This window comes from Hyla sarda, chromosome 4 (assembly GCF_029499605.1).
Source record: "Hyla sarda isolate aHylSar1 chromosome 4, aHylSar1.hap1, whole genome shotgun sequence".
Taxonomy (NCBI): domain Eukaryota; kingdom Metazoa; phylum Chordata; class Amphibia; order Anura; family Hylidae; genus Hyla; species Hyla sarda.
Genome location: NC_079192.1, coordinates 127,205,449 through 127,225,568, shown reverse-complemented (window position 1 = coordinate 127,225,568; position 20,120 = coordinate 127,205,449). Strand labels below are relative to the sequence as shown.

General features: G+C 39.5%; 1 protein-coding gene and 1 long non-coding RNA gene across 13 annotated transcripts in view; one reads left to right on the top strand and one right to left on the bottom strand.

Moving 5' to 3' along the window:
- PPIP5K1 (diphosphoinositol pentakisphosphate kinase 1) overlaps window positions 1-20,120 on the bottom strand; it is a 206,128-nt gene that overhangs the window by 71,800 nt on the left and 114,208 nt on the right. For 7 of the 11 annotated variants that reach the window (XM_056572092.1, XM_056572093.1, XM_056572095.1 and 4 more), the window contains 2 exons: window positions 12,563-12,653; window positions 5,203-5,331 (listed from right to left, as the gene is read on the bottom strand). In XM_056572092.1, coding sequence (XP_056428067.1) covers window positions 5,203-5,331; window positions 12,563-12,653 — 220 coding nt within the window. Of the gene's footprint in view, window positions 1-5,202; window positions 5,448-12,562; window positions 12,654-20,120 lie in introns of those variants that run through there. The other 4 variants (XM_056572101.1, XM_056572102.1, XM_056572098.1 and 1 more) reach the window with 2 other exon arrangements.
- On the top strand, window positions 2,207-19,369 carry LOC130368441 (uncharacterized). Of its 2 annotated transcripts, none has more exons than XR_008892467.1 (3): window positions 2,207-2,339; window positions 3,136-3,256; window positions 19,210-19,369. It is a non-coding gene; the product is annotated as an uncharacterized LOC130368441 (long non-coding RNA). The 2 variants fall into 2 exon arrangements; XR_008892466.1 differs by having other exon boundaries at window positions 3,136-3,273.

Below are 20,120 nucleotides of genomic sequence, written 5' to 3'. Positions count from 1 at the left end.
ATACAGAAGTTCTCATGTATTGTATGATTACATACATATCAACTCATTTATCCAAGTTATCCAAAGATCAAACAAATATCTATGGTAAAGAATAGCAAATTAAACTGGCAACTATCTATCTGTGCTTGTCACTTTACACAGCAATTCTGCTTAAAAGCTCTGGTTCGAATTTAAAGGGGTACTCCAGCCCTAATACATTTTATTTCCTATCCAAAGAATAGGGGATAAGATGTATGATCATAAGGGTCCCGCCGCTGGGAACCCCCGCAATCTGTCATTCCGCACTAACCTTTGTGAGCTCTCCGCAACGCTGGAGGCTCCGAGTGTAAAGTGTGACGACCACGGTGCCGGAGTATCGTGACGCCATGACTCTGCCCCCCGTGTGACGTCATGCCCTGCCCCCTCAATGCCCTGCCCCGTCAATGGGAGGGGGTTTGAGGGGGCAGAGTCATGACGTCACGATACTCCGGCCGCGTGGTCGTCACACTTCACACTCGGAGCCTCCGGCGCTGCGGAGAGCTCACAAAGGTGGGTGCGGAATGACAGATTGCAGGAGTCCCCATCAGCGAGACCCCCGCGATCATACATCTTATCCCCTATTCTTTGGATAGGGGATAAGATGTATTAGGTAGGTGCGGAAAGATTTATTAGGTGGGTGCGGAATGACAGGTTGCGGGGGTCCCCCCTTTAAATCAAGCTTGAAAAAAACACTTCAAAATCAGCACCATAAACAACAAGCAAATTACACACTAATTTTTGAGGTGGTTATTTAGAGCAGTTTTGTTTTTAAAAACATAACCTAAAAGAAAAACTGCTCTAATTTTAGCACCAATCACTACTGTGCAGACCTAAACAGGTACACAGTCGCAAGGCATGGTATACCCTATCCAAACGATAGGGGAAAACATGTCTGATCACGGGGGTCTGGGTGCTTGGGACCCCCTGCGAACTCTGCAGCAGCACCACAGTCATCCGAATTATGGAGTGAACTCTGCTCCATGCCGAATGACTGGTGAACATAGCCACTGCGCTGTGTACTAGCAGTCACGCCCCTCTCATAGACTGGAATGGAGGGGGCCTGGCATGACGTCCCGATCACAGAAGCCCCAGGCTTTTGTGACCGTAATGCCGCAACACCGGCCTGGGGATGGCGGAGGGTCCCTGCAGCCGGACCCCTGCGATCAGAACTGTTGTCCCCTATCCTTTGGTACCCTTTAACGCATTTGCACTTAATGGTGAAAATTAAAGGTTGTCTTTATTCCGTAGGTCAATAAGTTTACAAACATACCCAATTTAGGCTGGGTTCACATCACGTTTTGTCCCATACGGGACTGCATACGGCAGGGGGAGCTGAAAACTTGCGCTCCCGTATGTCTTCGTATGCGGTCCCGTATGTAATTCATTTCAATGAGCTGACCGGAGTGAAACGTGGACTCCGGCCGGCTCATTTTTGCCCCATATGCGGTTTTCCCACCGCACCTAAAATCGTGGTCGACTACAATTTTAGGTCCGGTGGAAAACCCTGCTTGCGCCTTTTTTGCGCCTTTTCTAGACACAAAAAACAGCCTAAAGACAATGATAAATGTCGGCCAATATATTAATAGTTTGGATAATTCCTCACAAGGAAATCCTTAATATTTTAATTTTTTTGCTTACATGTTTTCTATTTGGAAAATGGTAATAGACGGGTGATTTCAATTTGGATTAGGGCAGGGGCTTATTTATATTTTTTTAAACATTTTTTATGATTAAGGACATATTTTTAAAGTCCCCCTTACAGGCAATCTTGTAACTGCTAAGGCTGGGTTTCATCTCTGTTGCTCATCTATATTCTAGAAATGAGCAACAGAGATGAAAAAACAAGGTAACGGATCTCATTTATGTCAATGGGCTTTTTTTCATCTCCAATGTACTCTTCGTCCATTGCATTAAATTTACTTTATTTTTGAGCAGAGAAAAGACGTACATGCAGCATTTTTTATTCCATCATAAATAATGGATGTAGTAATTTAACATCGAAGTCTATGGGTGATGCAGATAACTCTGTTAGACTCCGTTATTTATTTCAGTAATGTCATCAGTTATTGCTACTGAGCATGCTCAGGAAAAAAAATAAAAACTGGTAAAAAATAACGGACATAAACGGATGTTTTCACAGATAATAACATATGTTAAGAAACCATTATTTTATAAGTTTTACAAAAGCAAAAAACTGACGAGAGGCTGGAAATGGGACCAAGAAAAAAAAAAAAAGGAGAAAAGTACTCACATCTACATCATAAATGTGCTGTGATGACACGTACATTATTTCATGTGATGCTACTGCCAATTACATGCAGGTAACAGAGTTATGTGATATTTCCACATTGCTTCCAACATGGGACACTAGAGAAAAGAGTGGTAAATGGAGTAATTTTTTTTCTAATTTTAGAAAGTTTTAGTCTATAGAAATTTTTTTTAACCTACCAAATTTTTTTTTATTTGTACATGTTGGTTATCGAATTGTGCCAATGGTGTTACTAACATGCAAACATGATGCCCATGTCAACACTAAATAACCGATTAACCTCATCTATCCACAGAGAAGCTAGATCATATTCCTAATAGGCTATACATGTTTGCCCAACCGCCCACTACTTAGTATTATATTGTAGTCATAAAGCTGGATGTAGTCAATCACACTCGTAGACATTTCAAACCTTTACAGCTTTTGGGTCTATAAAAGTGTAAATAACGGCTAAACTCACTAAAAAAAGAGCAAGCAGCTAGTGTATCACTACTCTATACCAGTCTCTAACCTTGATAGCACATACACAGATTATGGCCACGTGAGTCATAATCACTGGCAATGCTATTAAGAAACTTAAAAAAAAAACTTTTCAATCATCATTCTAATACATAGTAAAAACAGATTTTATTTAAAAGACTATTAAAGGGGTTATCCACCATAAGGAGATTTTAGTACTTACTTACCTGCCAGGCAGTAATGGACATGCTTAGGAAGGATCTGCGCTTGTCTTGGGGTAAATGGCTATGTTGTGAGATTACCATAAGGGTATGTTCACACTGGTTAAGGTGTGGGCGGAATGGTCGCTTAAAAAATCCGCTCAAAAAACACCTTTTTTTTCTATGCAGGGTGCCTACAGCTGTGGCAAAATGATCTCTCTCCACTCAGCGGTCGCTTCACCATTGAAGCAGAAGGACTCCCTGTCATCACCTGACTAGTGATATCACATCTCAACGCACTGCAACCTGGGTAAACCAGAGACCTGAGTAATTTATGTTAAATTTATTTATTTATTTATGCTGTTAAAAATAAATATTGGGATGAAAATCACAGAAGAATTGTGAGAAAACCGTCACACACAGATACACACACTATATAACAAAAATGTTTTTAATCCTGTAATACCCCTTTGAAGATAAATTTAATTACTGTGTATCAGTTACACAGCAGAACATAGTCAACTCAAGACCTAGCCTGAATGTAAACAACACTGAAACAGCCAGGGCTACTGTGCAAAATGTACATTCACTTTTAGCTATAGCATAAAAGGTTGTAAACAAGAAACATGCATATTTTTAAAAACTGATGAACACCATGTATGATATGTATGTTCTCCCCACATTTATGCCCTTTAGTGCAGAGTGCTCAGAATTCCAGAGAACACTATTAGATCATATGTCTTACATCATGGGCACAGCCCAATTCATTGTGTAGGTATGGTACAACAAAACAGGATGGTAACCTCCATTTGGAAGAGGACTGATGGGAAGGTATACATTATCGGCACTACAGATAAACCTCCCTGTTCATCTGGCATATCATCTCTATCTTCCCTAAAAAACCTCAACCAAATACATAAGGGCGTGTTCACATCGCATGTGCACCCAGAAAAAAAAAAAGGTAATTCAGAACTACATAGTGTATTTGCCCTTTATAAATACCATTAAAATGATAGAAAAATTATCAGAGGGCATTACGGTAAATATAATCACTATGCTAGGCTTGTGCATTGATACCAAAAATATAACCTTATTACTATTTTCAAATATTAGGCAGTTTCTATTTCTGAAAAGTGACTTCTAAGCTTTTTAACATTCATTGAGCAACGTCATTGTTATAACCAGGATACATGTGGTCCATAATCATGTAGATACATTCACTTTCAGTGCTGCTAAGAATGTCAGAGAGGGATATGAGAGAATGGTGAAATACAGAAAGTGCAATACATGTCACTGATCGTAAATGTAACCCAAAAATACAACAAACTAACAGATTTAGAGATGTGTTTTTTTTTTTTTCCTTTTTACCTGATGCAGAATATTTTCATTACTTTTCACTATGAGAAGTCTAGCAGGGTTGTAAACATATATCTAGGTATGCAAATCCATTATATTCAGTTGTGCAGGAAACAAATATAAAGAGTCTTTAGGAAAGCATGCATTGTCCACGAGTAGGAGGCAAAATAGTGTCACAAAACATGTTCTCCTCTGTAACAGAGATTGTTATAAAAGGTAAGAGTCTTTTTTTTTTTTTTTTTTTTTTAGCAGTGGGCCCATTACAATGTCCAGGTGCCTACTACTAATGTATTTGTGTAGACATAACCAACAACAAAAAGTCTTAAAATATGCAACATATAAGGATTAACTAAAAACAGTATTATAAGAGAAAATAAAAAACTACATCCGCAACAATTAAAGTCAAATATATATTTTCTTCATGGCGTTACTAAAGCTGTATATTGCTTAAACATTGCCCTGTTGACTTTTCTTATGTACTATTTATTTGCAATAATGTGCTAGTTGTCTACACTCCAATGCATGGGAATCTTTTTTGGATATTGTTTTAACAGTCAAATTCAGAACGAGGTATGGGTGCACTCACTGGCACCTAAACATGCACATCATCTTTTGAAAGGGAAAAACTGAAGAAATAGATAGCCAAAATTAAATCTGGGTAGCAAATGTAGTGTCCAAAACAACAGAGTTCCAAAATTAAAAGCAAGACGATTTTTGCACATAACTATCTATGTTGAACCCATCAACAATAGCAGTAAAATCCCACCTTAAGTCAGCATTATTACAGAGCACTTAATCATAGTGACATACGCCAGAATTTGATACATGCAACGTTCCCCCTTTCCAGGGCCGACAAACAGAGTTAGGATACAGAGTGCATCTGGTTTAGAATACACGTACCGTCTTTGTATGTCAGGCTGGCAGCGGCGCTGATTTTTTTGCGGTAGCTGCGTGCGTAGTCCTGCAGATTTGGAGCGCTGGAGGAGCCTCCCAGCACTGTGGTGCTGAACAGACCAGTGCACTGTGATCCTGGAAAGGTTGGGATTGTGGATTAGTATTCACACAGATCTAGGACATGCCATTAAATATCAGTCAACCTTGTTAATGGTAGTCATCTTCCCATATGTAGCAGATTTGAACTTTATCTGAAAATATTGAAACGCCATTGTTATACAATGATTTAGTACACATCCACTGGTAAATCACGACAAACACCAAGATCACAAAATACAAGAGCAGATATATGATACATATACAACTGAGAAAACAATATCCAAGTCTAATAAGACACTGAAAGAAGGGCCGAAAACACCTCAACGTTTCATGGAAAAGGGTTACTGTGTTTACTGTTTGTAGTAAATCCTATATAAGAAAATGTACATTATAAGATGTTTAATGTCTACAGGGAATTTCAACTCATAATCACATTTATTAAAGGCTATACAATTGTATTTCCTATTATTTTCTAGGTATTACATATGCTTTAAGGTAACTAGAGCACATACCATTGTTAGTTGTGTCAATAGCCATGATGACTTTTCTATATTTAAAGGGGTATTCCAGGCCAAAACTTTTTTTTAATATATCAACTGGCTCCGGAAAGTTAAACAGATTTGTAAATTACTTCTATTAAAAAATCTTAATCCTTCCAATAGTTATTAGCTTCTGAAGTTGAGTTGTTGTTTTCTGTCTAACTGCTTTCTTATGACTCACGTCCCGGGAGCTGTCCAGCTCCTATGGGGATATTCTCCCATCATGCACAGCTCCCGGGACGTGACATCATCATTGAGCAGTTAGACAGAAAACTTCAGAAGCTAATAACTATTGGAAGGATTAAGATTTTTTAATAGAAGTAATTTACAAATCTGTTTAACTTTCCGAAGCCAGTTGATATATATAAAAAAAGGTTTTGCCTGGAATACCCCTTTAACAACATCTATTTGTAACTTCTACTTCTAAAAGCATTTGCTTTGCTTCCAGAAAAAGTGTCAAGCATAGGCAGTCTCTGGTATTGCATCTTAATCATAGTCAAGTTAATGGAGTAGAACTACAATACCAGACAGAGCCTATGGACAGATCATGTCACATTGTTTCTGGAAGAAAAACAAGATTATGCTTTTCTAATCTTGAACAACCCTTTTGGAGTTCCTAAATGTGGTACAAGCCTTACCAAAGCTTTTCCAAACCTTCCCGTCAATGTAATTATAATATCAACTCTGCTACATCTGTATCATGGTTTAGCTGACGCAGTATTCTTATACATTTTAGGCATTTCTACAGGGTATCAGTAGATACAGCACTCGTGTATGCAGGCTGTTGTAATTAGGGCAATGTCTATGAGAGGAATCATGGAAACTTTAGTCCTTTACATCAGTAATCCTGCTCGCAGCAAGCCCTGGCAGCATTAAAACAAAGGTTTGGCAAAAAGCTTGGCAAGATAATGAAAATGAAAAATAACTTTATGTGGAATCACTTGGTGAACATCCAGACACATATAGGCAACTTTTTCTGTATTTTTTAATATGCTCAGTTAGCCTCTTTAATGATTGATGCTATATTTCTAAAATAGACTATCAATTTGTGATGGGTAAAGATATAAAACTGCTGAGACCTCCACAGATCCCTTCAGATTTTACCAGACTCCGTCCATGTAATGTGTCTGGTGTCACAAGAGTAAATGGGATTAAAGGGGTACTCTGGCGCTTAGACATCTTATCCCCTATCCAAAGGATAGGGGATAAGATGCCTGATCGCGGGGGTCCCGCCGCTGGGGACCCCCGTGATCTTGCACGCAGCACCCCAGTTAAAATCAGTCCCCAAAGCATGTTCACTCCGGGTCTGATTACTGGAAACCATGGGGACGGAGCATGGGGACATCACGCCTCCGCCCCCGTGTGATGTCATGCTCCGCCCCTCAATGAAAGCCTATGGGAGGGGGCGTATTTCCCAACCAGGGTGCTGTCTGCTAGTGCAAAACTATAACTCCCAGCATGCCCGGACAGCCGAAGGCTGTCCGGGCATGCTGGGAGTTGTAGTTTTGCAACAGCTAATGGCACCCTGGTTGGGAAATACTGTTTTACTTAAAGTGGTACTTAAAGGGGTACAGCTGTCACGCCCCCTCCCATAGGCTTGCATTGAGGGGCGGAGCGTGACGTCACACGGGGGCGGAGGCGTGACGTCGCACACCGCCGGCCCCGTGGTCGCCGGTTATCAGACACGGAGCGAACATGCTCCGGGGACTAATTTTAAACTGGGGTGCTGCGTGCAAGATCACGGGGGTCCCCAGCGGTAGGACCCCCGCGATCAGGCATCTTATCCACTATCATTTGGATAGGGGATAATATGTCTAAGCACCGGAGTACCCCTTTAAGCTACACCTAAGCTGCAGTGGAGGTGTGTTATGGGAGTTATGAGCTGTACCTACTTTTATTAGTTTTAAGGTTCTATTTTCTAACTGCATAGTTATAAATCACAATATGGCGCTTGCTTCCTGCTAAAATCGAAACTAGCTAGTGGCCTTGAAGGTACTGAAGCCTGAATGTACTGGTTTGCTGAGCAGGCAATAAAGTTCTTGACCAATGAGCTGAAAGCATTACCCGCTTATCAGTTATGATGTAACTGCTTACTTGCTTTGATAAAAGCTGCTGACTGCCTTAGCTGGGGGGGATTCTTCACTTGACTTTCTCTTTGTAAGGATCGCCCATACATTGATGTATGTAATAAACATATTACCTTGGCGATATCAGGAGTTGACTGATCTCTGGAGAAGAGTTTTCCTGTCAAGGTGTCTAAAGAAAAAGCTAAAAAGTTTGTGGCACTGAACTAAGCAATGTGGCCCCTTTATTCAGGGTGCCAGTGGGTGGACCTGCACCAATAAAATACAGATGGCATATTGAGCAACACATAATCAATCCTTATATGTACAGAACCCTTTTCTGGGTATAAATTGTGAGTAGTTTGGTGGGGATTTGTTGCAGATTTACATTGCAGATTTTTGGAAAAAATCTATGACTAAAAATCCACAAAATTGTGGACCTGATGTGGATTTTGACATCCCCAATGTAGGCAATGGAAAGTCAGTTTTCACAGAAATACTGTAGAAACTTTTTCTCATACACTTTGAGGATCCTAAAAATGCATGACTTTCAACACAGGAATTCTGCTGCATAAAATCTGCAGCATTCACACTACAGAAGAGGACAACAGGAATATTATGACAAGGAATGTTGATAAAATGACTGTAAACTGGGCCTACACAGTGAAATTAAAGGCATTATCCAGTGGAGAAAAACATGGCTTTCTTCCAAAAACAGTGCCACATCCGTTCACAGGTTATGTGTGGCACTGAAGCTCTGCCCAATTCCCTTAAATAAAATAAAATAAAAAAACACAATGCAAACAGATAATAGGAGATGAAAACTAGGTATGAACAGATTTAATTACAAAATTCACAGGAAAAAGTTAAGTATGGTATTTTGAATATGAAATGCGTTGAGTTTAAAAAACAAACAAAAAAAAACCCAGAAAGACAGAAAACACAGTGGATTCTGGTCATTTTCCGGTAAAGGATAAATATAACATTACAATAAGCGTACGATCATGATTCACTACTTGTCTACAATGTCAGACGCAGGACACATTCAATCAGCTAATACTGCCTAAAAGCATGTGCAAATGTACAAAATATGGAGATAAAAATGCCTACTTGGCCCTTGATTCTATCTACACACATTTAAACAAAAAGATTTAAAAAAAAATTGTGCAACAAACAAACCAACTCCAATAAAAAAAAATAAAAAAAAGCAATGAGGCCACACACATAATATAGCCAAGACAATATGATAAGCCACTGTTAATATTAATAAAATGGGGGACACTAGTAAACCTAGAAACAGAAAGTAACAATACTTCTATACCATTAGATTAAATGGAATGACATAATACTGATGATTACCAGAACGGGATACAGACTGTGGAAGAACAAACAGAAAATGCAAAGCTGCTTCATAGTAAGCAAAAATGCAGGCTTAGCAGCGAGCGGTTATTTCCACTTCACTTGGAGATTTAGTCAGGTTTTAACACATATTTCATATTAAAGGGGTTCTCCACTACTTTATCTGCAGGATTAGGGATAAATGTCTGATCGAGGGGGCAGACCTCTGGACCCCCCCCCCTGCGGTTTTCTCAACGGGGCCTGTGGTCTCCCTGTCTATGGAGCGGCATGTCGGCAAGCATTTCATACACTATGTATGGAAGTGGCGGAGATACACGAGCGTTGTATTTGCTTCATGCACAGGGAAAGACTGGTCCCCATTCTGGAGATCACAGAGAGGAGTCCCAGAGGTCGGATGCCCCCGTGATCAGACAATTTATCACTTATCCTGCAGATAGGGAATACGTTTTTAAGTAGTGGAGTAAGTCTTTAAGTTATGAAGGTATACAACCGGTAAGCTAAGAAACTAACCATAGGCAAAAGCAGTTTCTGTAACTCCTAACCAATTTAGTAAAGTATGTCAACTTTTTTTTTCTAGCATTTTCATTTTTTTTTTTTTTTTTATTATTTAATAGCTTTTAGTATTGCTTTAGGATGTATTTTTAGGAAATACTTACCCTGAATATGATGGTGCCATAAGAATAAAGGATATAATAACTAAACTGCTATAAAATGTGTTACAACCGTACTTCAATTTGTGAATCTGTCTGGAGTTGTAGAAGTTGTGACACTTTTTACTACAGTATAAGAATGTATCTATACACCAAAGATTGCTTTTAGCCAGTAAGTGAAGTGCTGTACAGGATCAAAAAGGATCAAGACATGGGCAAAAGCAAGGGTTAAAGGAGTACTCCAATGGAAAACATTATACATTTTTTTTTTAAATCAACTGGTACCAGAAAGTAAAACAGATTTGTAAATTACTTCTATTAAAAAATAGTTACTGTTCCAGTACTTATTAGCTGCTATATACTACAGAGGAAATTCTATTTCTTTTTTGTGTTGTCCACAGTGCTCTCTGCTGACACCTGATCAGAGCAGGAGAAAATCACCATAGAAAACTCATGCTGCTCTGGACAGTTCCTGACACGGACAGAGGTGTCAGCAGAGAGAACTGTGGACAAGACAAAAAAGAAATTCAAAAAGAAAAGAATTTCCTCTGTAACATACAGCTGCTAATAAGTACTGAAAGTATTAAGATTTTTAAATAGAAGTAATGTACAAATCTATTTAACTTTCTGGCACCAGTTCATTTAAAAAAAAAAATAAATAAAAAAAAAAAATAAAGTTTTCCACTGGAGTACCCCTTTAAAGGAAAACACCAGAAATCAAGTCAGTATAATGAAGTACAACACATATCTAGCCAAATAGGTATCTCAAGACTGAATCACTTTACGTCCTGATTTGAAAGATTTTTTTCATAACTACTACAACTACAAACTACAATTTCCAGCATAAAAGGCTGTCCGGGTAGAGCTGGAGGCACACCCTTTGGAATACACTGGTATATCATATACAACAAAACAAAGTAAAGAACTTACCAGGATGGTGGTGATGAACAAAACCTTAAATTCACGCATTAGAACATATTTCTTTCTGGAAGCGCCAATTTGAAGAACCCATTCCCTAATTTTCACTCCTTTTTTTAAAATAATTCCTGATATTGTAAATATGTAATTCTAACTCTTTAGACAAAATAAATCTCTATTACTAAGTTCTTTATAAGATATAGTTACTGCTTATATAATAGTACATGTGCTAAAATCAATCTTCAAGTAGTAAGAAACCTCATTCTTCCTACTGTAGACAAAAATACTGTCAGCAGAAGATTTATCAAGCTGTATTAGGCTATTTTCAACTGTGGTACTTCCGCAAGGCTTGCTGAATGGAATTGCGGAATTCCGGTGGAATATCTGTGTTCTCAGTACACAGAATTATGCTGAAATTTAAGCCCCATTGACTTCAATAGGATTCAATTTTGCAGAATGTGGAAAAATGAATTTCTGTCTGAATGGGACTGCGGAATCCCATTGAAACCAAAAGGCAGTAAATTTCAGCAGAATTCTGTAACAACCAATCACAGCGCAAATTTCATGTCTCATATTGATCTGTTAAAATAAAAGCTGAATTTTGATTGATTGGGCAATAAAGAGAGTCTTATGATAAGTTAGGCCCCTTTTACACTACATAATTACTCCGTTTTCGAAGTTCTGTCAGAAAATCGCAGTTACAAAATCCTATACGGCTGTTAGAAAATCCCATTATAGTCTATGGGATTTTTCTAATAGCCGTTTTAACCAGTTATAGCCAGTTATTTTGTGACGGAAGATGGTAACGGGAGAAATAGTTAATGAACAATTTCTCCCGTTACTATCTTTGGTCACAAAATAACAGCTGTTATTAATAACAGACTATAACGGGTTAAAACGGCTATTAGAAAAATCCCATAGATTATAATGGGATTTTCTAACGGCCGTATAGGATTTTATAACTGCCGTTTTACTGCCGATTTTCTGATGGAACTTCGAAAACGGAGCAATTATGTAGTGTGAAAGGGGCTTTAGAAATATCGCCCCACAGAGTTCTCAAAGAAATTAAGTTCAATGGCTGGCATTTATCATTGTGTTTACCCCTTTTTTTTCATCTATATTTGGCGCTATCTTGGCTTAAGTGTCCTTTTTTGGGCATTATTTGCGCCTTTTGGTTTACACATTTCTGCTGATTTTGAGTTGCAATCCACTGATTTTGGCAATACGCATGACATGGAAGGGTTTTATGAACTGCAACGTTTTGTGAAAAGGCGCAAAAAGCCGCAAAACCGCCAAAAACCTACACCAGCCCAGACTTAGCTTAGCTTTTGGTGTATGTGAAGAGAGAAATTTCAGAAAATGTGACCTGCACAAAATGTATCAAATGCTCTGCGACCATTTAATAAATCTGGTGCTCCTACACATCACCAGCATACAAAATAAAGGTGTAGAAAATGCCTCACTTACACTACAATGATAAATGCCCCCCAATATGTTTATATCCTCCCAACATACTAGTCATGACATATTACACAAATCTCGTCTTTGTCAGAGTGAATACTACTCTATATAATAAACTACTAAGAGATGATGATATTATTTATGACAACATGTAAAGTTGCAGGCGAACTACCCACAAGTTAGTGATAACATTAAAACTCAAGTCCAGTACTTAAACATTTTTATTCCACCTTATCTTCTTTTTTAGGACAAAAGAAAAGACAAAAAGTCAACATACCTAAACCACTCTGCTTCATGTCTGACGGCTGCCTGGCATATGAAGTGAAGAGACGGTACCCACCAGATTTAGAGGAGGTCTCTGACAGCACCTGTGGGTCAGAGATAATGATAGCAGAGGCTTTATACCAGATAGTTGTAACATTCACCTCAGAAAATACAACAGTGTTGCCAGGAACAGGTATACAACAAAAACAAGCAAGTTAACACCACAGCAAATGTGTTTTCAGAAGTAAACATTAGGAAAGGAAAACATATAAATATGGCATGGCATTAGGGATGAGAAGAATAAGCAGGCAAACAAGTTCTACACAAAGTGCAGGATAGACTGACCACAGCAGCGGGGATGATCTTGAGCTGAGGCGGTGAAGTCTGGAGTCTCAGTATTCAGAGGAATAACACAACTAAGGAATGTCTTAGTCTTCGCGCACTTTACATTAATAGTTAAACCGCATTAGCTTTGATGGAGATATCTAGGACAAATGGATCTTCTGTGTCTGCCATAAATAGCACCATGGGTTGTATGTAGTATTGCAGGTAAGTCAAATACATATAAAAGAGCATAAATTAGTGCTAGGCGGTATACCGGTTCATACCGAATACTGAAATTGTTGTCCTGCACAATATGAATTTTTCCCATACCGCAATACCGGTTGGGCCCCTCCGCGCCCCCCCCCCCCCCCCCCGAATGAATTCTGAGCCGCAGCACGCTGTCCCCACATCGGGGAACTAATCATATGTGACCGGCGGGCACTGTTCTGCTTCTTTCCCCCACCAATGTATTATCAGCCCAGCGCTGCGCTGTCCCCTACATCGGGGAACTAATCATATGTGACCCGCGGGCGCTGTTCTGCTTCTTTCCCCCACCAATGAATTATCAGCCTAGCGCAGCGCTGTTCCCCACATCGGGGAACTAATCATATGTCCCCTGTGAGCGCTGCTTTCCTTGTCCTCCTGTGAGTTGCGGGCTGCCGGCGCTGGAAGTCTGTACTGTACTACGTAATCCTTGTGCCTGGGCTGCAAAAATAAACAAAAACTTTTACTCACCTTCCTACGTTCTCCCGTTGCGCCGGTAAAAGCCTCACGCTGGCGATGGAAACGCCACTGAGCCGTCAGCCTATCAGCGATGCTGCAGCGATGTCCTGCCTCGGCCAGTGATAGGCTGAGCGCACTGTCATGTAAGGAGCCGGCCGGGTGATTAGTTCTCCGATGTGGGCGACAGCGCAGCATTGGGCTGATACACCGGGGGGGGGGGGGGAGGGGACGGTGTCTGGGTGGTTTAAGAAGCAGTGCCCACGGGTCACATGATGGGGGGGGGTGGGTGTTAGAGGAGCAGCGCCCACGTGTCACATGATTGGGGGGGGAGGGTAAATACCATTAAATACCGTGGAACTTACAAAAATACCATGATACACTTTTGGTCGTACCGCCCAGCTCTAGTATAAATTACAGTACCAACACAGCCCAGGGGCACACATGGTGTGATTTCTGGAAACAAAATATCTCTCTCATTCTAATTCCTGACAAACCATTTAAAGGGGTACTCCGCTGCTCAGTGTTTGGAACAAACTGTTCCGAATGCTGGAGCCGGCGAGCTTGTGACATTATAGCCCTGCCCCCTCAAAGTCATGCCCCACCCCCTCAATGCAGTCTATGGGAGGGGGCATGACAGCTGTCGCGCCCCCTCCCATAGACGTGTATTGAGGGGCGGGGCATGATGTCATGAAGGGGCGGGGCTATGAAGTCACAAGCTCCCTGCACTGGTTCCAGCATTCAAAACTGTTTTTTTTCCAAATGCTGAGCAGCGAAGTACCCCTTTAAGATTTGAATTATGGTGAATGTGTAGTACTGTAGTTCTACTATCATGATGGATATGTGCAAAAGTCCAAATTTAGAACAGTGTTTTTAAAAAACACACACACACAATAAAAGGCACTAAGTCTCTGTTATGCTCTTCCCAACACTGAAGTCACATAATATTATCAAAAAGAATATGAGCATATAAGGTTCAACTAAAGTGAAAATTTAACATAACAGTAAAACTAGTACAGGAGGACAAGGTGGAAAAGTCATGATAAAATATAATTTTGTAAGTCACACATTATAAACAGAATTGTAAATTACTTCTATTTAAAAATCTTAATCCTTCCAGTACTTATCAGCTGCTAAATTATCCTAAGGAAGTTCTTTTCTTTTTGAATTTCCTTTATGTCTGACCACAGTGCTCTCTGCTGACACCTCTGTCCATCTTAGGAACTGTCCAGAGTAGGAGAAAATCTCCATAGCAAACCTCTACTTTTCTGGACAGTTCCTGAGATGGACAGAGGTGTCATCAGAGAGCACTGTGGTCAGACAGAAAGGAAATTCAAAAAGAAAAGAACTTCCTGTGGATCATACAGCAGCGCATAAGTACTAGAAGGGTTAAGATTTTTTAATAGAAGTAATTTACAAATCTGTTTAACTTTCTGGCACCAGTTGATTTAAAAATAAAAATAAATGTTTTCCAGTGGAGTACCCCTTTATGGCCCCTCGGCACTCAGAATAAGAGAGCACCAAAGACCAGGAGCAGCATTACCAGAGGCAGTGGGGGAGTGCAGAAGGTATGTAGAGACTTGTATTTTTTCACAACGGACAGCCTAGGCATCTTTGTAAAAGTAAAAAAAAGAAAACCTCCTGCTGGAAATCCCCTTTGATCCTGCAAGATTGTGAAGATATATCTGTGTGAGCATATCCTTCAACTCAATGGATTAATGAATAATTCAATGGTGGATGACCAATAATCAGCTCAATATTTGGCAAAATCTTCTTTATACTAATCACTTTTACCTGTGAGGTAAAATTGTACATAAAAAGTAAATAAATAAATAAATAATAAAAAACATTTAATTCCCATCTTCTAATGACTTTGTGGGAGATTCATCAAGACCTGTGCAGAGGAAAAAACTGTCCAGTTGCCCATAGCAACCAATGATTGCTTTTATTTTTCAGAGGCATTTTCAAAAATGAAAGAAGCAATCTAGTTGCTATGGGTAACTGGTTGACTTTTCCTCTCCACAAATTTTTGATGAATCTCCCCCAATATTCTTCATTCCATGCCACTTCTGCAGGCACATCCAGGTGAATAAGGAAACAGAGATAAATTCTAAAAAAAAAAAATTACATTTTCATGTTTTTCTGGAGTTGTCATTTGGGCCATTTACAATCCTGTTCATGCTGAACTCATCCCATGTTTTTTCTTACAAAGTTGTGACCAGGAGTTGATTTACTACACCTTTAAAGTGAAACCGACAGCTTGTTTTAAAAAGAAGGGTTACTTACATTTATTGGTAAAATTCTTGCTGCGCTCCCTCCGTATATATCTTCTTTCCTATTGTGCAGCTCTGCTCAATGGAGGAGGGGAGACCCGGCTCGCAGAGCTCCCCTGCCTCCTTAATATTCCCTGCCCGGCCAGATTATGCAAATGACTGAGTGCTCTGCTCTCTGAGTTAAAAATCTTAATCCTCCCAGTATCCAGCATCAGTTACTGTATGCGCCAAAGAAAGTTGTGTAGTTCTTTCTAGTCTGACCACAGTGCTGACACCTCTGTCCATGTCAAGAACTGTCAAGAGTAGGAGCAATCCCCACAGCAAGCTTCTTCTCCGGACAGTTCCTGACACGGACAGAGGTGGCAGCAAAGAGCACTGTGGTCAGACTGGAAAGAACTACCCAACTTCCTCTGTAGTATACAGCAGCTGACAAATACTGGAAGGCTTAAGATTTTGAGGACTCTATTTACCCACTGTATTGTGGAAAACTACAATTTCGAAGAAGTCAAATATAATTAAATTTAGTAGTGGAAACATAAGAAGTCATTTCTTTTAAAAAGCAACATCTAAAATGTATGTTGTGCATTTAAGTAAGCTTCTATCCTTACTATCAATAATGTTATATATATATATATATATATATATATATATATATGCATTATTGTGAGTCAATAACTACAAACACTTGCAATACTGGCCCCATGGAGCAAGAGTAAATCCTTTAGTGTTTAAGAGTTAGAACGTTCTAAGGGGTAATTCAGCTAGGTTTTCATTTTATTCAAGTTCTGAATAAAATTCCTCTATTCCTTGTCCATGGTTTAAAACATAAAGGTGTACTGGTGTGTTAAACAACCTGCCTCTATTTGACTATGTCCACAGTGCTGCAGTGTAAGCTCCCCCTCCCTATAACTACTCAGCAATAGCTAGTAGGGATGTCCCAATACAGATATTGGTTTCAATATAAGGACCAACGCTGAACATTTGCACAGGTACTTGTACTTGGGAAAATTTCCCCAATACCTAATCTGATACCTGCCGGGATTTTGGACTTGTTGATTAAAAAGTGGCCGGCTTGGACCGCTGTCCAAGTCGCCCACTCTTTAATCTGCTCGCTAGCTGCAGGACACTTATCCCAGAACCCTCGGCCAGTTGGATCTCCTGATGCAGGTAGCAACTTCAGTCCTCAGGAGTGGCGCCTGACCTCTGCCCTGGCGCAGGAGGTGTGACATCATACACCTGCACCAGAGGAGAGGACAAAGGATCCCGTAGCAGTCTGACTCTCACCGATCAGCATGTTATCCCCTATCCTACAGATAGGCAGGTAATCTCTCTGTCCCACCCTCCACATACTAAAATAACACATACCTACAGATTCTCCTGTAGAGAATATATGCCAGAAGACTGGGAAAGCTGGGTGACAGGTAGTACACAGTGCCCTGTGGGAAGTCAAAAAGTTTAAATAAAATAATAAAAAGTGTTTTTTTTTTCTATATATATAAAAAAGCCCTTCCCCTAATGAAAACTGAGAACACCCCATTTTTCCCCCATTTAAAAAAAAAAAAAAAAAAAAACGTAACATGACATTTAATAAAAAGTATTGGTAAGTGGTATAGGCGAGTACTTAAAAATAAATAAATAAATATTATATATATATATATATATATATATATATATATATATATATATATATAGGTACTCGTATTTTGTCTTCAAAAAAAAAATGGTATCGGGACATCCTTAGTAGCTAGTATAACCCCTTCATTGCTGGTGCTGTTTCTTACAGTTTTCCTCACATTTTCCACACACCATCTATAATACGATACTGTGGAAATCATCACCCAGCACAATGCCTGCCAGTTTATTGCACTATATATTGGTAATGATACGTGTCAAGCAGGCTAGGCAACTAAAGATGGAAGTGCATGTGTGTGTACTACTGGCAAACAACTAAGCCCTGGAGTGGAGAGAATGCCAATTTGTTGTGCAGCATGGAGGGGATTCTCAGGGGCTCCATAACAGCAGTGGAGACCAAAAATTATTTTGTCACCATATCAAAGAGTTAATCTAACAAAACTAGGCAGGATTTTAAAACCCTTATGAACAAGAGGTATGATTTAAAACTGTCATGAGAGGGATACAAATGAAAGCAGACATAAATAAGCATTGTAAATCTCCCTAATAGATCTTGGCTAAAGTACATGTAAGGCAAGACAATAGGGGCAATGCAACCCTATTATAAATGGTAAAAATTACAATTAATAACAATAAAACCTTTATGGCAACTCATCAGATTTCACTTAGCAAGCTAAAGGCGAAATTGATAGCCTTACTGCATTGCATTGGCACCAGTCTGCATAAACCTTCTTGAGTTTTATTGATCCAAGAGTTAAAAAAATAAATAAATAAAAGTATTCATATCATTAGTGCACTCTGAAGCGCCTCTGACCTATAATAGTGTAACAAGACTCCTTCTCTATTACTATAATATGTATGAAACTTTGCATCATAAATAGAAGGGTAAAGGTGATGCACTGGGTATTCAAAATGTATTAAAAGGTATTTCTCCAATCTTTGACATGTATCTATCTATTCAAAACATTTCTGACAAGTCTTAGAGACATGTTAAACATTTTGATTGGTCAGGGTCTAAGTGCGCAAACCACGACCAATTGTTAGAAAAGGCGGCAAGAAAAGTGCAGCTAGGAGAGACAATGCCATAGACTTACATTGTTTTCTCAGAATGCTCTTCCCTCAGCTAGTGACAGTGGCCATTAAAAGATTATGTGCACAAGTTTTAACTTTAGTATTAAAGGGGTACTCCAGTGGAAAACAATTATTTTAAAATCAACTGGTGCCAGAAAGGTAAACAGATTTGTAAATTACTTCTATTTAAAAATCATAATCCTTCCAGTACTTATAAGTTCTTTTTGAATTTCTTTCCAGTCTGACCACAGTGCTCTCTGCTGACACCTCTGTCCATGTCAGGAACTGTCCAGAGAATAGGTTTGCTATGGGGATTTGCTCCTGCTCTGGACAGTTCCTAAAACGGACAGAGGTGTCAGCAGAGAGCACTGTGGTCAGACATAAAAGAACTTCCTCTGGAGCATACAGCAGCAAAGTAATTTACAAATCTGTTTAACCTTCTGGCACCAGTTGATTTAAAAAAAATTTTTTTCACTGGAGTACCCCTATCATAATCACTTACTAATGTAATGTCTGTAGCGGAGATACCTCTGCAAGCCAGTCTCACTTTACATGATTGTGCTTCTGGTGTTTATCACCTGCTTTCGTGACATCGGTGACTATTAACTCTGACTCTCTTTCCTTTTCCCTCTCTCTGTAGTAAGCATGCCACATATTACAAGACTGCAAAAGTAGAAGAAAAGATGCACTTGATGAACCTTGGAGGCGCCCCTGCATACATCACATGTGTACCTGCTGATTTTCTCTAATAAAAAAACATTGAATTGGACCAGTGAGTGCGACAGTGTATTTTTTCTTCTACTTTTGCAATATTATATTGCCTGACTTTATATGCATGTCAGCACCACAGGCGGACAAAACAGGTGTTCCACATACACATCCATGCCTGATTTATGCAAAGAGTAGTGATTACTTATCTTGAAGTGCCATACACCTACTTGATTTGTTGTGTCTCACATATTACAAGCCTCTTACATCCACTGCTCCCTGGCTCTTCTTCCTCCCTTCTTGTCTCTGGAGGGATCTTGTTTAACATGTTGGCCAGTAGATAATACAGTAAGAATGGGCAACAGAATAACAAAGCAGAAAGGAAGTATTTACAGCACTACCTTACCCCTTGTAATAAAAGAGCTTGCCCGCAGTTCTAAATAGAGGTAGGGTGAAGCGGAACTATGGGAAATGTAGTAGTTAACACTCATAATTCCACCCACACAAAGCCGAGGCAGCTGTACAGAGGTGGGCAAGATAATGGAAAAGAAAAATGGCTACTGGCATCATCTGATAAGCCTTCAGGCATATATACAGGTAATTTTCTGTAAATGTTTCCTGAATAGATAACAGCCGTAACCACAAAACTACTTGATTACTATTAACAATACTGCACATAAAAGGGGTTTTCCGGGATCTAAATCAATATATAAAAACATTCTGCTACATAGCAGATGCCTATGCACCTTTTCCAGAGGTGAGGCTAAAACCTATAGGAAATGTATCTCACCCAAGTAGGGGGGGGAGGGGGGGGGGGATTCCTGGCAGAAAAAACTGAGCTGA